General features: G+C 42.8%; 1 protein-coding gene across 1 annotated transcript in view; it reads right to left on the bottom strand.

Annotated features, from left to right (window-relative positions):
* GRID1 (glutamate ionotropic receptor delta type subunit 1) overlaps positions 1-23,057 on the bottom strand; it is a 1,152,573-nt gene that overhangs the window by 1,127,612 nt on the left and 1,904 nt on the right. Inside the window, exon 2 of the mRNA XM_001363901.3 lies at positions 20,647-20,802. Within this exon, the coding sequence (XP_001363938.1) occupies positions 20,647-20,802 (156 nt within the window). The remainder of the gene's footprint in view (positions 1-20,646; positions 20,803-23,057) is intronic.

Genomic DNA, 23,057 nt, shown 5'->3' with positions numbered 1-23,057 from the left:
TATGGAAATACATATTACATGAAAGTATAGGTATAATGTGTACTGTAATGATTAAAATAGTTGAGGCCTTAAACTGTAGTGATTAAAATAGTGGAAGACTTAAATTGTGGTAGATAAAAGAGTGGATGAGTAAATTGTGACCGCAGAAAATTATGTTTTCAAGACAGTGTCTTTTTTTTTAATCAATTATAAGGTGGTCGCCAGGGAAAAATTCCCAATTATGAAATATACCCAAGTCAACTGGGTTTTATAGAGATTTTAATTAATACAAATGTGGAATTAAAGAAAGAGAGAAAGGGGAAATAATGAGAAAAGGATAGGCCAGCCCAGGGCAGCCCTGGCCAACCCAGGCCTAAGCCTTAAGAGAAAGATCAGTCAGTTCTTAATCACTCACCACAAGATCTGTCCAAGCAAGGATTCTAGTGACACCAGGCCAGCTTCATCTCAGCTGACTCCACCAGCTCAATGCCTGAATCTGAATCTGAATGAATCTGAGCTCCTGTTTAAAGGGAATTTTCTCCTATGTCTCCTCCCCTAAGTTCTCCCATCTACCAATCACAGTAGACATTTTTCAAAGGACAGACCATTCTTAGTTTACACCTAAGAAGACTAATTTTTTGAGTAATTCACACCTGAGTAGACTAGAATCTCTGAGTAAGTTCTTACCTCTTTGCTCCTTGTAAGTTTACAAGTTGCCTGACCTTTATAGGTACTTAGCACCCTTTTGTATTAGTTCTAAAAATAGGCATGGCTTAAGAACTTTTGTCCTACTATAAGTATGGGTTTAAGTACTTTTCATTGTTCAGCAAGGAGTTTACAACTTTATCTTCCCCTAAGGCATGCTTAAGTATGGTGAAGTAGAGTTCTCACATTCCTGATCTAAGTAGAGTTCTCACATTCCTGATCTAAGTTACTTCATTGTTTAAAGTGGGGAATGGTCTTAACCCAACCTTATGAAGTAGGGTCTGAGAATTTTTAAGGTTCACAGTATCAGACTATTTACCACCTTTGAGGGAGGGAGAAAATATGAATTCTAAAATGTCAGAAAACAATTGTCAGAAATTGTTTCTACATGTAACTGAAAAAATAGAGAGATATAAATATTTTTAATAGTGATTGGGAAAGAAAGCCAGATTACCAGGAATGCAAGAGTGAATGAGCCAGGTGGCTCAATAAAGTCAGAAAGGCCTGGGTTCAAATTTGACTTCAGACATTTCTGAACTGTGTGACCTGAGCAACTCACTTAATCCTGATTGCCTAGCCCTTTCTGCTCTTCTATCATAGATACTTGAATATAAGAATTATTCAAAGGAAGAACGAGTGAATGGGTGACAAGAAGGTAGAGATCTCAGATATAAACCTTTTATAGAATCATGGTGGCAAATTTTTAAAAAATATATGAGACCCTGGGCAAATAATTTAAGTTCTCTGAAACTCACTTTCTTCTTCAACAAAATGAGAGGAAACATCACTTGTCTCCCAGAGTTATTGCAAGGATCAAAAAAAATCCTACAGCTTATCAGGGAAAATATTCTTTTAGACAAGGTGAGAATTAAACAGTTTTAAGAGTGGAGAAAAGAGAGACAACTGGAGACAAAGAAGAAAAAGAGGAGAGGAAAGAGATAAAGGAGGTGATTAGCAAAACAAAGTCCCCTAGAAATTGTGGGGGTCAACAGGTGGAAAGCTTCCACTGGAAAGGGCAAAAGTCATCTTTTTCATCTGAAACACAGGGAGGATAAATAAAGATAATGAATATTGAGGCATGAACAAGGAGTGTGAAAGAAGGTCAGATCCCAGAGTCTCAATCTTCTAAGTGAAGGAAAAGGTGATGTCATTAGCTAAGACCTTGCTTGAAGTGAGGCTAGAGGGTATTTGGGGCTGAGTGCTTGAGAGAAGTGGACCAGATTTGGAACAGCCCCTTCAGAATGTATTAGGGACTCAACAAGATGGGAATGTTGACTCCACCCACCCTTAGCTCCATATAGAAGTGCTGGCAAACTTGCCATAAGAGAAGCTTTCTATGAATAATAACAGTAATTGCTCACATTTATAGAATGTGGAATATCTAAAGGAATTAGCAGCCCTGGGGACTTGAAAGGACTTGGGGAAATGACTAGATTTATCATCAGTTTTAAAGGATACTCATTGTTGACAAGAATGTGGGGAATGGCATTATCTCTCCAGTCCAACAGCAGATAATAGGCAAACTCAGGATGTATGACTCAATCCCAGTGGAACCCACAAATGATTTGAGTAGCAATCTAGCTTTTAAATATCACATCTCCAAGTTCTAGGCAACAAGCTTGAACATTAGACTTAAAGGCTGAATGATACTAATAATCTTCCCCAAGTCATAAAATTAGAAAAGGAGGGGATCAAAGGAGAACCACACAGGCACCCAATTCTGCCAAGCCTCCAACAATTGTCAAAGTCCACAGGAAATGCAGCTCTTTACTATTTACAAATCATTTTCTCACAACAACCCTATGAGGTATGTAGTAGAAGTACTATTATCCTCTATTTTAGTGAAGGAAAAAAGGAAAATGACAAGTGTTAGAGAAGCTATTGGAAAAGAGGCACATTAATACCCTGTTGGTGCGGCTTTAAATTGGTCTAGCCATCCTGGAAAAGTAATTTGGAACTCTGCCCCCGAAGTCACTAAATAGCAGATACATTCTGACCCAACAATAGCCATTACTAGACCATAACTCCCAAAGAAAGCAAAGAAAAAGGAAAATGATCCATTTTCTCTCACACACACACACACACACACACACACACACACACACACATGCACATGTACATGCACAAATATTTCTAGCAGCTCCCTTTTTAGTGGTAAAGAGCTAGAAACTAAGGAGGAGACATCAACTGGAGAATGCTGAACAAATTATGGTTCCTGAATATAATGGAATACCATTGTGCCTCAAAAAATGATAAAGGGAAAGATTTCAGAGAAACTGGAAAAGACTTATATGAAATGATGCAAGGTAAAGTGAGCAGAAGCAAGAGAACAACATATTCAGTAACAATGGTGTAAAAGGGAACAATTTTGGAAGACTTATGGACAACATGATTAATCGACCATGATTCCAGAGGACTGATTATAAGCAAAGTTACCCACCTCCTGACAAAGAGGTGATAGACATCAGGGTATTGAATGAGCCATTTATTTTTTGGATTTGGCCAATGTGGAAATTTGTTTTGTATGACTACACATATGTGTTATAAGGGTATTGTTTTTCTTTTCAAATGGGGGGAAGCAGAAGGGAACAAATATGAGCTTTCTTTTCTTAAACCTTTACTTTCTGTCTAAATATCAATTCTAAGATAGAAGAGTGGCAAGGGCTAGACAATAGCAGGAAAATGACTTGCCCAGGATCATACAGCTCAGAAGTGTTTGAGACCAGATTTGAACCCAGGTCCTCCTGACTCCTGGCCTAGTGTTCTATCCAGTGCTACCTAGTTGCCCTAATTGGTTTTTCTTAAATGAGATGTTTCATAGATTTAGAGCCTGAAGGGTCCTGAGAAACCACTGAGTCTAACTCATACCTAAAAAGGTATTCCAACATGTGATCAATCATCCAGCTTCCACTGTGACAGAGAACTCATCATCTCCCAAAGCAGTTTGTCCCACTTTCGGATAGCACTAATGGTGAGGAAGATTTTTTCTTCATAAGGAGCCTAAATATGCCATTGCTCCTAATTCTGCCTTCTGGGTCCAAGCAGAAAAAAATTCTTATAACCCCTTTTCCAGAAGTTGGCTTTTCAAATACTCTTGCATCTAGGTAGGACTCATGAGTTAGTATTTCACTGATCTCTCAATCAATGGATCATAGATTTAGAACTAAAGGATAACTTGGAAATTATCCCATCCAAACCCTTCTCTTTACAGATGAGGAAACTGAGGCCAAGAGGTCACACAGGCAGTAAATAGCAGAGCTAGCATTTTGGCCCAGATCCTTTTATTCTGAATCCAGTGCTCTCTCTGTTATTCCCAGGCATTTACATGTTGTCTCCCCCTAAAGAATGCACACTTCTTGGGGGCAGAGACTATTGTTTTCCTTTGAGATTCCTGTTGTTTTCTAGAGTGGTTTTGCCTTTCTTTCTATCTCCAAGACTTGGCCAGTGCCCAGCACATAGGAGGCACTTAATGAATGCTTTTTGACTAACTATATCATGATGTTGCATGTGTACATACCATACATCTCCAGGTAGGCTCCTAAGGAACTGATACTATGCTTTGTGTACCCCAAAAAAAATCCACAGCACAAAGTTGGGTAGAGAATCCGAGAGTCACTGGGTTTAGGAGGGCCCTTGGAGATCATCTGGCCCAAAGCAACATATAGCATATGATCAATGAGTATTGACTGACAAGCTAATTGATCCAGGCTATTCCATAGCTCTGTGGAGTGTCTCAGAGAGCTGTCATAGCCTCTGGTGCTGACCAAGTAATAGGAAACTGAAGCAGTAGACTCCAATTTAGCCAGAGACAGGTTATTAGGAATAAAAATGTACTTCTCTAGATGACCCTTCATCACAACCCCCACTGCATTTCTTTTAGAAGAAGCAGGGACTCCATTCTAGATTGCTCTGTCCTCACTCACAACCCTGTCCAGCCCCATTAATCAATCAATCAATAAACATTTAGTAAGTACCGACTACATGTCAGGTACTGCACTAATGTAAGGATCCACTTCAAATCTCATTTTATCTAACTAAGAGAACCAGAAAAGAAGATGAGGCTCCAGGGATCCTTGAGGTACCCCCCCCAAAAAAATAGGCCAAGTGGAGTGAACCCTTGAACCTAGTCATTGTCTTACCCATCTCACTCAGGTTGGGATAGAGCAATAACCAGGGTATGTCAATGAGGGCTTTAATCCAGGGCACCAAAAATGTAGAGGGAGGGCATTATATTTCCTCAAGAGTTAAAAGCAACTAGCAACAAAAAATTAATTATAATCAGAAACTAGCTCTTCCAAAACCACCATCTTCCAGTAGGCCATACCTCCAGTAAGACTTTTCCCTTTAAACAGTCAACACAGAAATCAGAGCTGACTCTGGGGGGGAGTATGATGATAAAGGAGAGTACTTTTGCTGTTTTCTTTTCCCTGCTCAGAAATTGGTGACACATTCATTTATTGCCTAGGAGGCATGTATGTGTGTATGTGTGTATGTGTGTGTGTGTGTTTGCCTGCAAGTACTCAGGTGAGATTCCAGCTTCCTTTGTCTTCTCTGATTCCCAAGCAGTGATGATAATATAACTTTTCACTCATCCAGGGAGCCCAGAAGAGAACCCCTAGGTCTCCAGAGTAGACCCTCTAGCAATAATATAAGAAATGAATTTTAAATCTCCTAGATTTGTCACAATACTACCCTTTCCATCACCCTTATTCAGCTCCTCATCATCTCTCTCCTGAACTAATACAATAGCTTCCTCATTGGCCTTCCTGTAGGAATGAAGTCTTTCTCTTCTCCAATCCATTCTCCATAGAACTGTCAAAGGGATATTACTAAAGCACAGATCTGATCAATGTCCTTCCCCTGCTCCAACAACTTCAATGGTTTCCAATAACTTCTGGGATAAAACACAAACTCTTGTTTGTCGTTCAAAGTTCACCCTACTCTTCCAGGATTATTGTACGTGACTCTCCTTCCCTTCATGCAATCTATGTTCCAGCCAAACTAGCCAACTTGCTCTTTCTCATTCATAGCATTCAAAATCCCACTTCCATGCCTTTGTCCAGACTGCTAGCATTCATGGACAGTACTTCTCCCTCTGACTTCTGAAATCTCTTCAGAGCACCTTTCAAAGTTTAACCCAAGTACCACTTCCCATTGGAAACCTTTTCAATGTCTTTTGGTCATCCAAGTTCTTTTCTCAAATTGTCCCATGTTGACTCACCTTTGGACACAGCACATCCCTACAAGCAGAATGAAATTTAGGTCAAATGATAGGAAAAGAATTCAGCCGACTGACTTTTAAGCTGCTGCCCTTTTAATCACAACCTGGTAGAATTTAGGTTTATTGAACTGAGGCCGCCATGGGCGATGCACACTGGTGGGAACTCTTCAGTCCTGAGCTATTTGGCATGTGCGTGCGTATCTTTGCAGCTGCTTAACAACCTAGATGCAGTGTCCTCTGTAGGAAGCAAATGGAAACATTAAAGAGCTAAATGAGATAGTTTATTTTAACATTGTTTCTCAATATAAAAGTAATCAGGCTGTTTTGACCAATAAAATACTTTTTTTTAAACCTTTATCTTCCATCTTAGAACCAATAGAATCAATACTATGTATTGGTTCTAAGGCAGAAGAGTAGTAAGGGCTAGGCAATGGGGGTTAAGTGACTTGCCCAGGGTCACACAGCTGGGAAGTGTCTGAGGTCAAATTTGAACCTAGGACCTCTTGTCTCTGGGCCTGGCTCTCAATCCACCCAACTGCCCCCTAAAATACTTTTTTTTTGCCAAGGAAAAAAAATCCCCTAGTATCCCCCAGGATGTAACATATGTTCTGTGCATGGTAGATGCTAAATAAGAATTTGTAATTGAATGGAATGGGATCACTTCCTTTGTCCGTCCTCCAGACCTCAGACCTCAGTTTCACCGATGAGTGTTACCTTCTAGCTCTGTCTATGGTGCTTTGAATGAATTGAATTAGGTCATATTGAGTTGAAGTCCCCTAAACATCATGCATCTTAAGGAGTGAACTGAGCTGAGCCAAGCCAACCCAGGCCAGGAAGTGCTGAACAAAGATGACTGAAAAGGAGTAAAACCAACTGAAGTACATTAAGCCAATCAAGAAAATGTGACGAGGGCTGAGTTGAGTCAACAGTTTCTAGAATGGCCAAGTTCGGCTGAACCGAATCCAGCTGATGAGGGCTAAACAATTCTGAACCAAAGTCAAGTAAAATTAAACCAAAGTGAGGGAAGTTAGGTCTGATGTTGGGGCCAACTTGGAACGAATGAATGAAATAAGCATTAAAGAAGTGTTTACTATGTACAAAGAACTATAATAACACCAATAGAAAGTAAAGCAGTCTCTGCTTTCAAGGAACTCACATTCCAATGTGGGGACACAATCCACAGGGAAGGTTTCAGCTTCAAGCCAGATAGAAAAATCTTTAGGATCCAAAGGTAAAACAAATGTCAAAGATTTTTATTTAATGACATTTTCACTGATAAAAGTCATATCGGTTTCTGATGTTAAACTATCTGACAGTGTCATGGACTTTGGTGACAAGGATTTTCCTTTCTGGGACTTCAAAAGTTACAGCCATAGTCCCCTGGAGGAGCAAAGTCAAGATGGCATCTCCACAGAGCTTGCTTCCCAGATTGATGGCAGTGCTGGAAGTGATGCTCTTCCCAGGGCTCTTGGGCCCAGGGTGCCAGGCTATCTCCATCAGAGTCTTAGGAGAGACTCACGATCAGGAAAGGAAAGCCCTGGGCCTGGACTAAGGAACCTAATTGAATGTGAGCATAAGATAAAGATGTAACTGCACTGAGGGAATACAGCTGACTTGAGGGTTCAAGCAGTCTCAAGACTAAAGCAACCATCACTCTGAGATCCTCATCCTCCAGTGGGCAAAATGCCTCTGCAATCCCTGCCCCTCAAAGTGGGACCAGAAAGAATGTTTTAAGGGAAAATACAATCAGAGATTAGAAAGACCAAAAGCTATAGAGAAGTAAAAATCTGTTCAGTAGAGTCTATCAAGAAGATGGGGAGGGGGGGCAGCTGGGTAGCTCAGTGGATTGAGAGCCAGGCCTAGAGATGGGAGGTCCTAGGTTCAAATCCGGCCTCAGCCACTTCCTAGCTGTGTGACCCTGGGCAAGTCACTTGACCCCCATTGCCTACCCTTACCACTCTTCTGCCTTGGAGCCAATACACAGTATTGACTCCAAGACGGAAGGTAAGGGTTTAAAAAAAAAAAAGAAGAAGAAGATGGGGAGGGACAGGTTTGAATAACCTACAACTTCTCCCCTTTAGAGCTCTTTCCATGAAGTCCCTCCTTCCAAGCCTTCAGGAGCCATTCCAGTGCCAAGATGGAGGTGAAGAGTAGACTTCTGGGCAATCTAAAAGTAATGTGGGTAGCTTAGTGTGTTGAGAGCCAGGCCTAGAGATGGGAAGTCTTGGGTTCAAATTTGACCTCAGACACTTCCCAGCTGTGTGACCCTGGGCAAGTCACTTTACCCCAATTGCCTAGCCCTTACTGCTCTTCTGCCTTGGAGCACTCCAAGACAGAAGGTGAGGGTTTAAAAATAAAAATAAATAAATAAATTTTAAAAAATAAAATAAAAGTAATGTGGGGCATGGATAGTCGTCAATGAAGTTATCAAGAATGAAACAGACTTAAGGAGCTCTGAAGAACGAGCACAGACCTTACCAAAAGCCATATCCCCCAGACAATTGAGTGGGGCTGATTGAAGTGTCACCTGGAGGATAGATGAATAAGGGAAGGAACCCAATCTCTGTCACCAACCTAGTAAAGTTCACTGAAGGGCTATAAAAATCATTTGGACCAAGGTGAAACAATAGCTATTATTTATCCTCAAAAAATTCTTGATAAGTTTTCTTCACTAAAGGCTATTTTAAAAACGGAGTCCTCAGGGAATTGGAGGAATGGATATGACCTGAATTGGGCTCAAACATAGAAATAAAGAACTGCTTTCCTGAATGAAAAAAAGGATAAATAGGGTTTGTGATTCGCACAAAGATCAGTGATAGGTTCACTTTTTAATTAACACATTTGTCAGGTCATGTAACCTACAAAATGATGAAAAGTTATTTTTTCAATCTTCTCCTACCCAAAAATCTCAGGGGAAAAAATATGCCCCAGACATTGAGTAACTAAAGCCGAATCCACAAAAGAAGACAAAGATACAAGGTTAAAAAATGAAATAACACCAGGGAGCTTAAATACTTAGAACTCCCACTCACAATCCCCTTTCCCAGCTACCCACTCCATCTGTCAGCATAAGCAACTTCGAAGAGTTACACTGTAGTATCTCACTAGGAGAGTCCTGCTCAGCTTCACACACACAACAACAACTAATCCTGAATGTTTCTCCTAATTTGACAAAAAAAGGCAATAAACTCATGATTCTAGAAACACTCGAAACTCAGCGAAGAATAATCTGGTCCTCACCTCACCCTCATAGAGTATGCTCTGGGTAGGAACTTAGACATGACCCACCCATAACCTCAACATGAAGAGCCTGAGAACTTCCAGCTTCTAAGGTCTACACATAAGAAAAGAAGGATTTTTAAAAGCCAGGAGCAAAAACAAAGACTAGAGCCTAGAAGAAAAACTAAAAGACTAAGGGGGAAATCCTGAATAAAAGCCTGACTAACTCACAAACAAGTAAACCAACAGATATTCTTAAGAATAGGAGAATGAATAAAAACTTAAAAGGAAACCGGAATATTATGAATAAGTATTATATTATGAAGGAAAATGAACCAAAACACTCCAATCAAAAAGGCAATTTTGCACATTCCCCAGAGATCAAGGAACATAGAATGGTGGGAAATGGAAATAAGGCATTTCAAAGAAGAAATTAAGAATTTAATTAGGACAGAAATCAGACTCTCGGTGCAGAATTGAAAAACACAACATCAAAATGGAATTTAGAAGAAAAAATGAAAAATATTTCCAAAGAAATAGAGATTGAAAGATAATAAGAGATTAGAAACACAAACTTGTAACCCTAAGGTATAGGGTAGTTGATTTTCACTGTTTCAATAATGAAAAGCACATTCTACAAATGCCCGGGAAAAAAATACTTCAAATATGAAAAGATGTCTTTTCAAACCACTCAGGATTATTTCATAGTCACAAAAAAATAAAGAATGGAATAGGGCATATATGATATACTTCAACAATCTGAAAGAAGTACAAGCATAAACACATATATACAAACCCTTCAGGGGAGAAAAGCATATGAAGCTCTTCTGTGTGGTACCAAGCCAATAAGAATAAACAGAAAAAGAGGCATCTAGGTAGATCAGTGAAAGATTGAGAGCCAGGCCTAGAGACAAGGGTTCCTGAGTTCAAATCTGGCCTCAAATGCTTCCTAGCTATGTGACCCTGAGCAAGTCACTTAACCCCCATTGCCTAGCCTTTACCACTCTTCTACCTTGGCACCAAAACACAGTACTGATTCTAAGACAAAAGGTGAGTACTTAAAGAAAAAGAAGAAAAAGAAACGGCAAGAAGGAGCAACTAGGTTTCTAGAAGGCAGAAGTGGATGGAAAAATGAATAAATGAAAAGACATTTATTAAATGTTTATTATGGCAATGAACTGAGCTAAGTATTAGATATACAAACGACAAGCAAGAAAATCTTTGTTCTTAAGGAGCTCACATTCTAAAAGAAGAGGTGTCATATCGAGGAGGTTTCAGCCAAAAGTCAAGTGTAGAGGTCCCATGGTCCATTGAATATAATATCAAAAGAGATAGTAACATATCTCCTTTAATCACATTTCTACTGATAACATCACATCTGCTTCTGACACTGAACTACTTCATGGAACTATGGAATTTGGTGGCAAGGACTTTCTTTTCTAAATCTCCATAGCTGAGGCTACTGAAAGGGGAAAATTTACAGTGAACAAAGTTATGTAAGACAAACTATATTAGGAAAATAAATTTTAAAATAATGCATTAAGACAGTATAGTATAGTAGATAGAAGGTTGACTCTGAAGTCAAAAAATTGGGGTTCAAGGGGGCAGCTGGGTAGCTCAGTGGATTAAGAGCCAGTCCTAGAGACGGGAGGTCCTAGGTTCAAATCTGGCCTCAGCCACTTCCCAGCTGTGTGACCCTGGGCAAGTCACTTGACCCCCATTGCCTAGCCCTTACCACTCTTCTGCCTTGGAGCCAATACACAGTATTGACTCCAAGACGGAAGGTAAGGGTTTAAAAAAAAAAAATTGGGGTTCAAGTATGGCCTGTATACCAGTTCTGTGACCATGAAGTGAAGATAATAATAGCACCTACCTCCCAAGGTTGGTGTAAGAATCAAATAAGACAAGATTTTATAATATGCTTTGGCCAATGTCTGGCCCATAGTCAGCAATGTATGAATGTTAGCTGGTATTATTATCATTGTTGTTGTTAAGTGATTTGTCTAAAATCACAGAGCCAGGATCCTGTTTCCTGATTCTGAGTCCAGTGATCCTACTATCCCATATTCTGAGCCATTTGTTAAAAGCCAAAGAGCACTAGATTTTAAGTCAGATTCCCTAGGTTAAAGCCCCATCTCTGCTACTTCCTAAGTGCATTTCCTTGGGAGAGTTACCAATAAGCCTTCCTTCCCACCTGTATAAAGGTCTAAGTTGGACTTGACAATTCTAAGGTACTCTCCACTACAGTATTATAATCCTGTCCATAGAAGTCATGATACTCTTGCAACTGAATGGTGGGCATCTTCAAAGGAGGAGGCTAGAAACAAAGGAGAAGTTATCCTATCTTTGCAAAAGGGCTCCATGCCTGGCAGGTCCATGTTCCCTGCCCTCCCCCAAGACCTCAGAGAGTCACAAAAGGTTCCAAGAAAGGCAGGAAGAATGAAAATGGAATTGGGGATGGGCTATTAAGGGGAAGCTTCTCCAGGATGGAAAAAACAGTCTGAAAGGGAATAGGAAAAAATCATAATGAGACTGGATGCAAACATGTAGACATGTTTACCAAATCCCCTGACACTAGAATCACTAGATTGAATCCATCTGGGGCAAGAAAAGAGTAACTTCACACAGTGGGGAATAAATTTTTAGAACATGTTCAACCAAAAGAAAATCAGGTTCCTGTAGCATGCTGACCTTGGATCAGAGGGTAAAAGTCTGAAAGGGCAGGAATTTCCCATATAGAATTCCTCTGATCATTGCAAAAAGAACCCCGATTCCTTGTTATGAATTGGAGTCAATGCTACAAAGGTTATTTCCTGAGAGTTTGTGATCACAAGGTGATGAGGCTACAAAGTAAAAATGGATTCAAGTTTTAGAAAATGTATGCATATAAGTGAAAGCCTAAGAATGTGTTTGTGCAGGAGATCATTTTACAGGTACCAACTGAGCACCTACTAAGTATTTAGGCACTGTGTTAGCTACGAGGCATACAAAGACAAAAATGAAATTATCTTTGCTTTCTGTGAGTTTATGTTCTATTAGAAGAGACAATATGTACACAGATAAATAGATACAAAATAAATGCCAGGTAACTGGGGAGACAGAATGAACAGCTGGGGGATAGGAAAAAGCCTAATGTAGGTTGTGATGCTGAGCTTTAAAGAAAACAAGGGAATTTGTGGCACAAGTGAGGAGGAAGGAGATGGAAGGTGGGAGTGTCAAGTGTGAAGAGCATCAGCCTTATGCCAATGCAGCCTCTGGCATTTCTGTAGCAGAGATCCCTCAGACTTGCATTTTAAGCATAGGAGCCCCAATTGGGAATTAAACAGGGAACCACATAGACTCCTTAGACCCTACAGTATTCTTGTCCAGAGAACCCACACCATGAAATGAGGGGAGAAAGAAAGAGGATGCCCCCAGGTGGTAAATATAAGTAATCCAAGAATGGTCTCTGAAGGGGAGTTGGGACTGTTTGGGATCTACATGATCTTTGAGATTCATGTCAAGTCAAATAAAATTTCTCCTTTATGAGAGGCCAGAAGGAAATGGTGACAAGAGATATAAAAGGAAGACAATTCTCATTTTTCTGGCATTTTAAATGCCTACACCTGCTAATCTAACCATAGGAGAGCCTATTATGTGTCAGAACTTAGAGATTCCAAGAAAGAGGCAAGAAATGTGACTTGCCAGTGCCCTCTTTCATAGATTAATTTGGAAGGTCACTGGAAACTGAACTTCCAGCTGCACCTGCCCCCTGAGCCATGGCCTAAGGAAAACCTGGATTTTTTTTTCAGATACTTACTCCATAGATCATGATTCTTTTACCATCATCTTCAAAATGATTGGGACTAGAACCAATCCTGAGTCTCCTTCCCCTGCCCAGCTACCAGCCTACTAAGCAGGGGCAGGGCTCTCTGAAGATCTGGCCCATTCTTATATCCAATTTTCCCTGAGGAGTTGGAATCTATTCAACCAAAAGAAAATAATATTCCTGTAGCACACTGACCTTGGATCAGAGGGTAAAAGTCTAAAAAGGCAGGAATATCCCATATAGAATTCTTCTGATCATCTCAAAAAAGAGCCCAGATTCCTTGTTATAAATTGGAGTCAAGGCTACGAAGGTCATTTCCTGAGAGTTTGCAATACTATAATTCCTTTCTCCCTTGATATACAGTCCATGTTTGTTTCCTAACTGAGGGGATTCTTGGGACAATTAGAATTGTCCAAAAAGGAACTATTTCAGGAGGTAAGAAGCTCCCCATCATCTGAAGTATTCAAGCAGAGCCAAGAGGACAACTTTTTTTTTTAAACCCTTACCTTCCGTCTTGGAGTCAATACTGTGTATTGGCTCCAAGGCAGAAGAGTGGTAAGGGCTAGGCAATGGGGGTCAAGTGACTTTCCCAGGGTCACACAACTGGGAAGTGTCTGAGGCCAGATTTGAACCTAGGACCTCCCATCTCTAGGCCTGGCTCTCAATCCACTGAGTCACCCAGTTGCCCCCTCAAGAGGACAACTTTTTAAAGATGCTATCAGTTATGAATTGGACTAGATGTCCTCTAGGTTCCAAGCTTTAAGATTCTTTTACTCTGTAAACAGGTAAGAGTTCAAGAGTCCATATTTGAAGGATGATCAATTTATGGATTCCCTTATCTCTAAGTAGCCACTACCTACTGTATCCGGAAGTAGAATGGAGCTGTTTTTATTTCCTTGATAAAGCTCAGAATTTTAAGATGTTCCTCCCATACTCCCACCAACCAGAGAGATGCAAAGGGTACATTATTGCTCCTACCTATGACCTCCTCCAAGAGAGTCCACTTGGACTGACCCTCGCCTTCTAGTAGAGCTGTCCACTAGAGAGGACCCTAGGATTTTTCTAGAGAAGTATGAAAAAGCTGAAGGAAAATAGCTTGAAACACTCAGTCCCTGCAGGTCTAGATCTAAACCACTGGTTACACTATACTGAGTATCTAATTCACAACACTGCCATCTGATCTAAAGCTCCAGGCATTGGACAGACATTTCCCAAGAAGCTAGAGAGCAGCATAAAACATCTCAGAAGCACTACTGCTCCTATCATGTCCTTGACCAAATCTTCTCCTAGTTTCTCTCCCCAGAGTCCTCTGTGCTCCAAGATGCTTCACCCTCCCATAACGTTCCCCATCATCCCATTACATTTCCCTTTGTTCCCAAATACTATATGCATCTCCCACCACTGCTTCAACCTAGAATGTAGTCTCTAGTGAGAATGTCTCTAGTGAGAACCAGTTTACCAAAATAAATCCTTCTGGTCCAGCCTAACTATAAAGCATTTGTCCCAGTGCTCCATCCTCAAGGAGGTCCCCGGAGCCCACCCCTCTATACATTGTATTGGGAGCTTGAATGATGTCTACCACAAAGCTACTCAAAGTTCATTTTTGTACTCCAAACCTACTTTCCTGCCCCAGGACCTGATGCAATAAATTATGTGCTGTCTGCAGAGAATATGGATGAAGCCCCAAGCTCTGGAAAACAATCCAGGTGCTAGGGCACTTCATATGATAAAGACAGACCCAGGGAACAGTTCCTTCTGCTCTTGACCTCTTAGGAATGAGGTCAGGAAAGCATCAACCATCACCCTCCACCACCAGTTTACAGATGAGGAAACTGAGACCCAATGAAATAAAATGACTTATTCAGGGTCACCCAGGTGGTACAGAGCAGAACCAGGATTCACATTATGTTTCTTTAGCCCCAAATCCAGTGCCCTTCCTCATCACTGTTAGCCAGGAGACATGAGTTCACATTCCAACTCTGCCAATGCCCAGACCTGTGACTTTGGAACAGGCACTGTTCTCTACATATTGGCTTCCTCTTCTGTAAAATGACAGGACTGGGACACTCATGATCTGATTTCCAGAGTGCTTTCAAGCTCTGACTAGCTGAGATATTCTCTATCTGAGATTCTTTTGCCTTTTGGTCCAGGGTTCTTTCCATAACACCCCACTACCTCCCAGCCTCAAAAACCCATCATTGTGATTACAAAGGTCTTCACCAAAATGAGCAACATGCCTTCAACGGCCCTGAAAATACTGGGTTGTACAAACTCTCACCAGCCAGAACAAGGCCTGACCATCTCTGTCCATTCCTATCTGACATTCCAGAAGCTGGGGACTGCAGGAAAAGAGATGATAATGTATATTTCACCTAGCCTGGTTGATAAGGACATAAAAATTTGCCAGCCTACAGAGGAATTTTAATCAACCCTCTGTTCCACAGGCCACTACAATCCTTGTACACCCACAGTAAAACATGGCTCATCAATGTTCCTCTTATCTAGCCATTATGTACTAGGATCTATCCCAAAAGGGCAGGTTAATAGCTTCCTGAAAGGCAGCTTAGATGGCGCCTATCACCCAGGATTCTGGGAAGGACAGTAAATTCTAAGAACCATTTTAGAAATCCCTTACATGAAGATACTAAAGTATGAGGAAAGATGGGGGTTTGACCAGGAATAGATCCCTAGGATGGGCATGTGCCCCAATATCTGCTTCCTTTTCTGCTTTCTACATTACCTCATAGATTAGAAGGTTTTCTAGGCTATGTCTTTGGCCATCAGTAAACAAACATTTCAAGAAGCATCCATGGAGCAGTTAGGTGGCTCAACGGACAGAGAGCCAAGTCCAGGGATGGGAGGTCCTGGGTTCAGATCTGGCCTCAGATACTTCCTAGCTAGGTAACTTTAGACAAGTCACTTAGCCCAACTATCTAATCCTTACAGCTCTTCTGCCTTGGAACCGTAGCTTAGTATTGATTGTGAGATGGAAAATAAGGATTTTTTTTTAAGGAAGAAGCATCCATCATTTAATGGACAGTTGGATACTTTCAACAGAAGGTGTACTCTCTGAGACAAAGTAAGTTTGTAGGGATGATGGAATACACATATCTGAAGTTCTCAAGTCCTCCTACCAGGTGACCCCAACTGAGGCCTGGTTTCCCTTGAGCAACAACTTCAATATTCCAGTTTCTTAGCCCAGGTTGGCCAATCTCCAAAGGGACCACTGATCTTTTAGATGGCATTTCCCCCCATGTGAAATGTCCACAAACCTCCTAAGCCTTCCTCTTTTTTTTCTCCTTACAGGCAGTTAATTGGGGAGTTCCATGCATTCATGAAGTGCTGAATTTAGTCAGGAAGACCTAGGTTCAACTCTGATCTCAGATGCTTACTTACTGTTCGACCCTGGAAAAAACATTTGACCCCTCCTTGTCTTAGTTTCTTCATCTATAAAATGGGAATCACTCCTAATTCTGTGAATATCAAATGAAGTTATTATTATTTATTCTTACCATAGGTTCTCCTCCCTAGTATAATACCAGTCCCCGACTTATCACCACCCAGGAGGCAGTTTGTTACACTGGTACTAGAGTAAGAAAGCAGCTATGTGGCACCGTGCATAGAGCTCCAGGTCTTTAGTCAGGAAGACTCACCTTCCTGAATTCAAATCTGTCTCAGTTACTAGTTGTAAAATACTAGGCAAGACATTTCCCCCTGTTTGCCTCACTTTCCTTATCTATAAAGTGAGCTGGAGAAGGAAATAAGAAGTCATGCCATTATCTTTGCCAAGGAAATCCCAAATGGGGTCACAAAGAATTGGACATAATTGAAAACAATTGATCAACATGGAAAATCAGAGGACCTGAGATCAAGTCCTCCTCTAGTGTTTACCATTAATGTGACTTTGGGTCATTCACTCAACTTCCTTGGGTCTCAGTTTCCTCAACTGTAAAATGAAGTGGTTGAACTAGATGACCTCCAAGTTTCCTTTCTAGCTCTTAATATATGATCCTATGACCATCCATTAACAGGGAGAAGAAAAGATACTTTATTTCAGGGAAAGTATCTAAGAACCCTTTACATAATTACCACCAAATCCTCTTTGCAAGTAGTAGTTAAATAGTCTAAACAGAGTGATGGGAGAACTAAGTTATTTATGGTATGTATTTAAACAAAAGGCTTATACCCTAAAATAAAAGTTTTTAATGCTTAGATATCTGGTAGAGCCCATGGACCTCTTCCCAAAATAATGTTTGTAAATACATAAAATAACATACCTAGGATAACAAAGAAAATCAATAATATTGAAATAAAGAAACATTTTACCCATCCAAATTCCCAAACCCCTTGAAATCTAACCAAAGACTCCCCTGGGCATCTGAGAACTCCAGATAAACAACCTTTTGCCCTAAATGAAGCCAAATAGACTCTTAATTATTTTTTATTTATAAAAGTTTATTTAATTAATTAATTTAGTAGGCTCTTAATTATTGATTAAACTACTCCAGGTCTTAGTTTCTCCCTGAGAAAAATGAAGGGATTGGACTATGTAAGATTTAGAACTGGTTTTACTAAAAATAAAAATTCTGTCTTCACAGCTACCTCAATCTCTGAGATCTATACGAGTTTATGATTCCATTCTCCCTTCCCAGGTAGGTCTCAGGGACCTGATGCCCACTTGAAGTCAATTGAGAAGTAATAAATCATGGGATTTAGAACTAAAAAAGACCTTAGGCATCACTTAGTCCAATGCCTATGTTTTGCAACTAAGGAAACATGCCCAAACAGTCACATATCTAAGTAGTAGAGAGAAATTTAACCCAGGTCTTCCTCTTTCTAATCCAATATTCTTTCCACTATTTCCCCATGAACCTTCCCCTTTAGCAGGCAGAAAGGCTAACTTCCAGGGAGATAAAACATGTGGGAAAATGAAGTTGGGGTGGGAAGTAAGAGAGAAGAACCCCGCCGTATCAAGAAAGTTCTAGTAAACGCAGCAATATTTCCTTCCCTTTGAGAATCAGAGGGGCACACAATAAGGCAATCTGAAAGCTTTAGCTCAGCCAGCCTTCTAGATCTGCTGACCATTTACCATAGGAAATATGAACCACTAAATAAACAGTCCTATGACTGAACCCAGTTCCTGATATCCCAAAGTGAAGGCAACATCCACTTTATTCCTGTCAGTCCTGTACCAGCCCCCACCTTTAGGATTCCTGGGGAAATTTCTTCAGCTTTTCCCTGAAGGTCTGTGCCTGTATATTGTCATAGAACTTAAGATTAAAACCAGAAAAGTCTTGTGGTCATCTAGTTTGACATTTGACTGATAAGGAAACTGAGACCAGCTCATCAGGGCATCATATACTTCCCTTACTTTCATACAAAGCCCTTAGTCTCCATCAAGCTGACACAGCCATGTGGACCCTGTGAGGAATTAGATGGGAAATACTCTCCAACTGAAGGCATGTGTGGTTTGTTTTCTTAATTTCAGTGAAAACTCAAAAAGCAACAAATGTGTTTGTCAAATTATTTTCAGGCTTGGCAACTACTTCTCAGAGTTGTGAGCTAACATGAGCTAATTAATGGGATCAACCAAGTCTCCAGGCCCCAAGAAAAACACAACCGCACTCCAGCTAGGCCACATGGCTTGGACAGCCATTTATCACACCTTGTCCACTCTGTAAGGTCTTCCAACAGGTCTGTACTCCCAAATCCCACTTAACCCAAATCTCTGGGCAAACATGTGGAAAACAGAGCACCCTTGGCCCCCAAAGCTTTCCACTCTCCTCTCCTCTTTCCAACATTCATCATTAGCCTGCAGAGAAAAATTCAACATCTTCCAAAGCTTCCACCCAGCTCAAAACAATCTTTCCTAAACTCCCTAAAGAGCTCACTCTCCAGCCTCAGGCCATGCAACCTAGGGAGGTTGCCCCAAGGCCATTCTGACCTTCAAGCAGTCTCCTGGGGGGTTTCTCTGACTCCCATACCTGATCAGTACTAGGTGCAGGTTAAATGCCCTTGTCCTGAACCTCTGCTGCCCATCCAGCCCTACTTCTCAGCTCATTAAAGGTCAGGCAACTTTCCCTGCCCCTAAAACATCATATTACCACAAAGGAAGAGGCGAGTCTCAGACAGGTTAGGAGGGAAGGCAATAGGACTAGAAGAAATCATAGAATTGGAGCTGGAAGGAACCTGGAGGCCATCTAAGTCAGCCTTCTCATTTTGTAGATAAAGGAAAGGAGTCACAGGGAGGTTACCTGTGATTTATCCAGCTCACCCAGGGAGTTAAGAGACAAAGCTGGTGTTAAGGTAGGGGTCCTCCAACTCCAAAGTCAGTACCTTTTTTTACTGGACCATTTTGTGTCCCTAAAGGAAGCCTTTGCGTTTGGGATGGGGGGGAGGGAGGTGACAGGTGGCAGGTGACCCTCTTTGGATTTTATAAATGCCCATCTTAGCCAGAGACACTGTGACCTTGAAGCTGCCTGTCCTCAAGAGAGAGGACCCCTTCACATACCTGTGGCCTACTCTCCAGCCCTCTACCAATCACCACCAGGAGCTGAACCCCCATCCCGACCCCGCCCCTCCCCCTGCGCAGCTTGGAGTGAGCCCTGGAAGCCCAAGCCCTGAGGCAGCGGGGTGTTGGCCCAGATGCTCCGAGGGAAGAAGACTGTCGGTCCCCACACAGCCTATGCCCAGCCCTATACTCTCAGGGCAACCGCACTGCCCCGTCCCTGCCAAAGCATGGGCTTTGGGGTTCCCCTTCTGCCTGGTCCGGGTGGCCTCCCTCTCTGTACAGGAGGAGGTGTCAGCGGCGGCAGAGGCGGTAAAAGCAAAACTACTCGACTGCGGTTCCTTTCCTTGTAAAACAGCGCCCACCTCCGGCCTTGCGCCCACCAGGCTGGAAGCTCGGCTCAGCTCGGCTCAGCACCAGCCGAGAGAGGAGAGCCCCGGGCTGGGCTGGATCCAGGGTTTGAGAGGGAGAACCAACTGCTAGCCGCTGCTCCCAGCCAGTGCACATGCAAATCAGGGCATCCACACTCCCAAGCACACCCACGCAGTCGTAAAGAGGCAGGGGCACCCGGAGCCACACTATGTACTCCAGGCAGACATGTCATCCGCACAGAGAAGCCGGCACCCTCCGGCCATGCCCACGACTGACTCCTAAAGACAGAAGAATGTTCTCCGCTTCTAAGCAGGTGCAGGCACAGACATCCATTACAGCTCTGTTCCCTGGAGCCCTGCACTACGTCCACAGAGGCACCCAGGGATACGGAGATGCATAAATTACACACAGAGACCTCCGCAGAGGCATGTTACCAGGCATAGAGGACGCACACATAAAACTGCCCAAAATACCGACACCGACACAAAATATCTACACTCAACACAGGTGTCCCTGGATACCTGTGGACAGCCACACATTTCACACTAACTACACAGGAACAGCACCAGCACCCTTTCCTGCTCAGGCAAACACACTCTTTCCTACTCTTGAGTACTAAAGAGAGGAGCCCACGTTGGGGAATGAGGTGGGGGAAGGGAGAAGAGGAAAGAGAAGTCGGGAACCTGGGAAGAGAAATCAGAGAGGAAACCGGAAAGCCACCATCCCGTATAAGTCAGGACAGTCACTGTCCAAGCACTGGAAAGGTCATCAGCTCCACATCTTCTCAGCACTCTCAACACAGCTGCTCTGGCCACTGCACCTGGTATCACTTACCTTCCTGCACTGCCTGGAAGGGGTTGTTGGCCTCTATGAACTTGATGGAGTAGGTGATCTTCTCACTCTGCAAAATGTCATCGTTGAGGCTGAGGTCTGACACAGCCAGTTGAAAAACTTCATCATCCTTAGCGGCATTCTCCTCAAATATGGCACCTGGAAATGAGACCCAAAAAAAGAGGGAAGGGACACAGAGTCAGGAGGTCCAAAGACCAAAGGCCAGGGAATGCACCCTCCCTGGAGGGGGACCCCAGCCCTATGGTCACCCCACTCCATTTCCCTCTAGACTGTTGGTGGTGGCAGCTAGCTTGGTAAAGGGGGAGCAGACCATTAGTGTGGGTTGTAGCAGGCATGTTACTATGTTGTGGGGGTTGGAATTCTAACTACACTATTGTTGCAGCTGCTCTCGTGGTTCCCTAGGCCCCATTTCAATGAATTATCTGTCCCTCTAGGAAGGCAGGACTTGATTTACAGAGAGAAGCAATCCATGAGTACCAGAAGAGATAACAAGGGTAAGAAAGGAAGCCAGTCACCTAGAGTAAAACAAGGGGATTGAGAGAACTTTCCCCACACAAGGGGATAAATGCTTTTTAATGATAAAAAAAAAAGTCACCTGTGACAAGAAAATGTTTATTTTATGATCAATCAAGTCCCATGGATACCAGTAAAATCTCAATGTTCTCTTAGGGAGGAAGACCAAAATGTTCAAAGCTTGCCTGGGATGGACACATCTTGTCCAAGCTCTGAGTATCCCACACTTGTTACACAGGCACTATCTCCGGTTAACCCTTCTCTTTGGTTATATACATGATAGACCTGTGTTTCAAGTACCATAGAAGCCAGGTTACAGTGGGACAGGTGTATGTTAGATAGGCATCCATTAGATATGGCATTCAGGATGCATAGAGCCAAGCTCCTATGTCTAAGAGAGGACCAAGGGTTTTATGGCTGCAGAAAGCTTCTCCTTTTCTGGGCCCACTTCTCAGATTCAGAAATAGCCCTAGGGTTGACTCTTTGCAATAGAGAAGTCCAGACTAGAGAGGGGAGGGCAATTGGGACTTAGGGATAAGATGTTGTTAACCCCTTTCTCCCTAGGACATGAAAACTGACTTTTTCTGCAGCCATTCTCCCCAGTGGAGCAGTGGAGTCCAGCTAGTCCTATTTGTTTGGAGTGCTTGTTGGTGCACTGATAGAGAAGGCATCTGACACTGGGCTTTACATGATCCCAATCAGTTGGGGAGCCTGGGAATAAGATCCCCCTACAAACCTGGGCGGGACAACTGTGCAGGCAGGATCAAAATGGCTCTGCCCTCCTCCCAACCTCCAGAGCTTCCAACCAGAGAACTGCTTATTCACCCGCAGCCGAGGTAGCTCGGCCTTGGGCCACAAAGATGCCACAAAGGGCTACCCTCTGGCTCTCTAGTGCCCTGGCTCGGCATCTCAGCCTCATCCTCTCTGCCCAGGAGTGTGTCTAACTTTGTCTCTGATCCAGTCCCTGTTTCCGGGTGGGTTTTCCGTTTAAGTAGAAAAGCTCACAGGTAGAATCCAGGACCACGGACAACTCCTAAGGGAAGGCGAACCCTCCAAGTTCTCCAACAGCAAAAGGCATAAGGAAAGCTCACTGTCTTGCAGAATCCTGGACGCCCTGGCATTGCGCCCCAGGAAAGGCCAGCCTCCTCCGACTCCCTGGGGCTGGGGAAGTCAAAGAACGTTTCGGGCTTCATCTCAAGGCCAACTCTAGGGCCACTGAAACCCCCAAGATGGCTCTGTGATGAGGACTCCAACCTCCTCCCCCGCAATCACAGCCCTCTCCAGCGCTACAGAGAGCTCCGGGGGAGGCTGGGGCACACCGGGGTTTCCCTGCCCTGCCTTTCTCAGAGCCGCAATGCTGACCAGGCTGGCCGGCTCTCCACTTCTCCCGCTGGGGAGAACAGATTGGGCGGGGGGGGGGGGGAAGGAAGGGGGGAGGATTAAAGTTTCTTCTGTTGCCTCCCTCCTCAGCTTTCCTGAGAAGGGGAGTCCTCTCCCGGCCCCTCTGCCCAGTATTGTAGGATGAGGATGGGGTGTAAAAAAGAGCTAGGGGTTAGTCTTTTCCAGGAGGCGATTAAGATGGAGAGGTCTGCTCTGGCCTGGGTTTCTGTTGAGATCTCTCTTACAACCCTCCAGGCCCTGATTTCCCCAATGCCAGTTGTGAAGTGAGGAAGGATACAGGACGGTTCTCAGTTGCTCTTGTGTTTCACACACACACACACACACACACACACACACACACACACACACACACACACACCGAAAAAAAAGAGAGAGATCGAACTGGCTTACGAGGACTACATCTTATTGCCACAGCCACTACCATCTCGTGCACACACCCCAACTTCCCAGGCGTATTTTCTCTTCTCTCGGGTAAAGCT

Source organism: Monodelphis domestica, chromosome 1 (assembly GCF_027887165.1).
Source record: "Monodelphis domestica isolate mMonDom1 chromosome 1, mMonDom1.pri, whole genome shotgun sequence".
Classification (NCBI taxonomy): domain Eukaryota; kingdom Metazoa; phylum Chordata; class Mammalia; order Didelphimorphia; family Didelphidae; genus Monodelphis; species Monodelphis domestica.
Note: the sequence above shows the minus strand (reverse complement) of the source record. Positions and strands in the feature narration are given on the sequence as shown.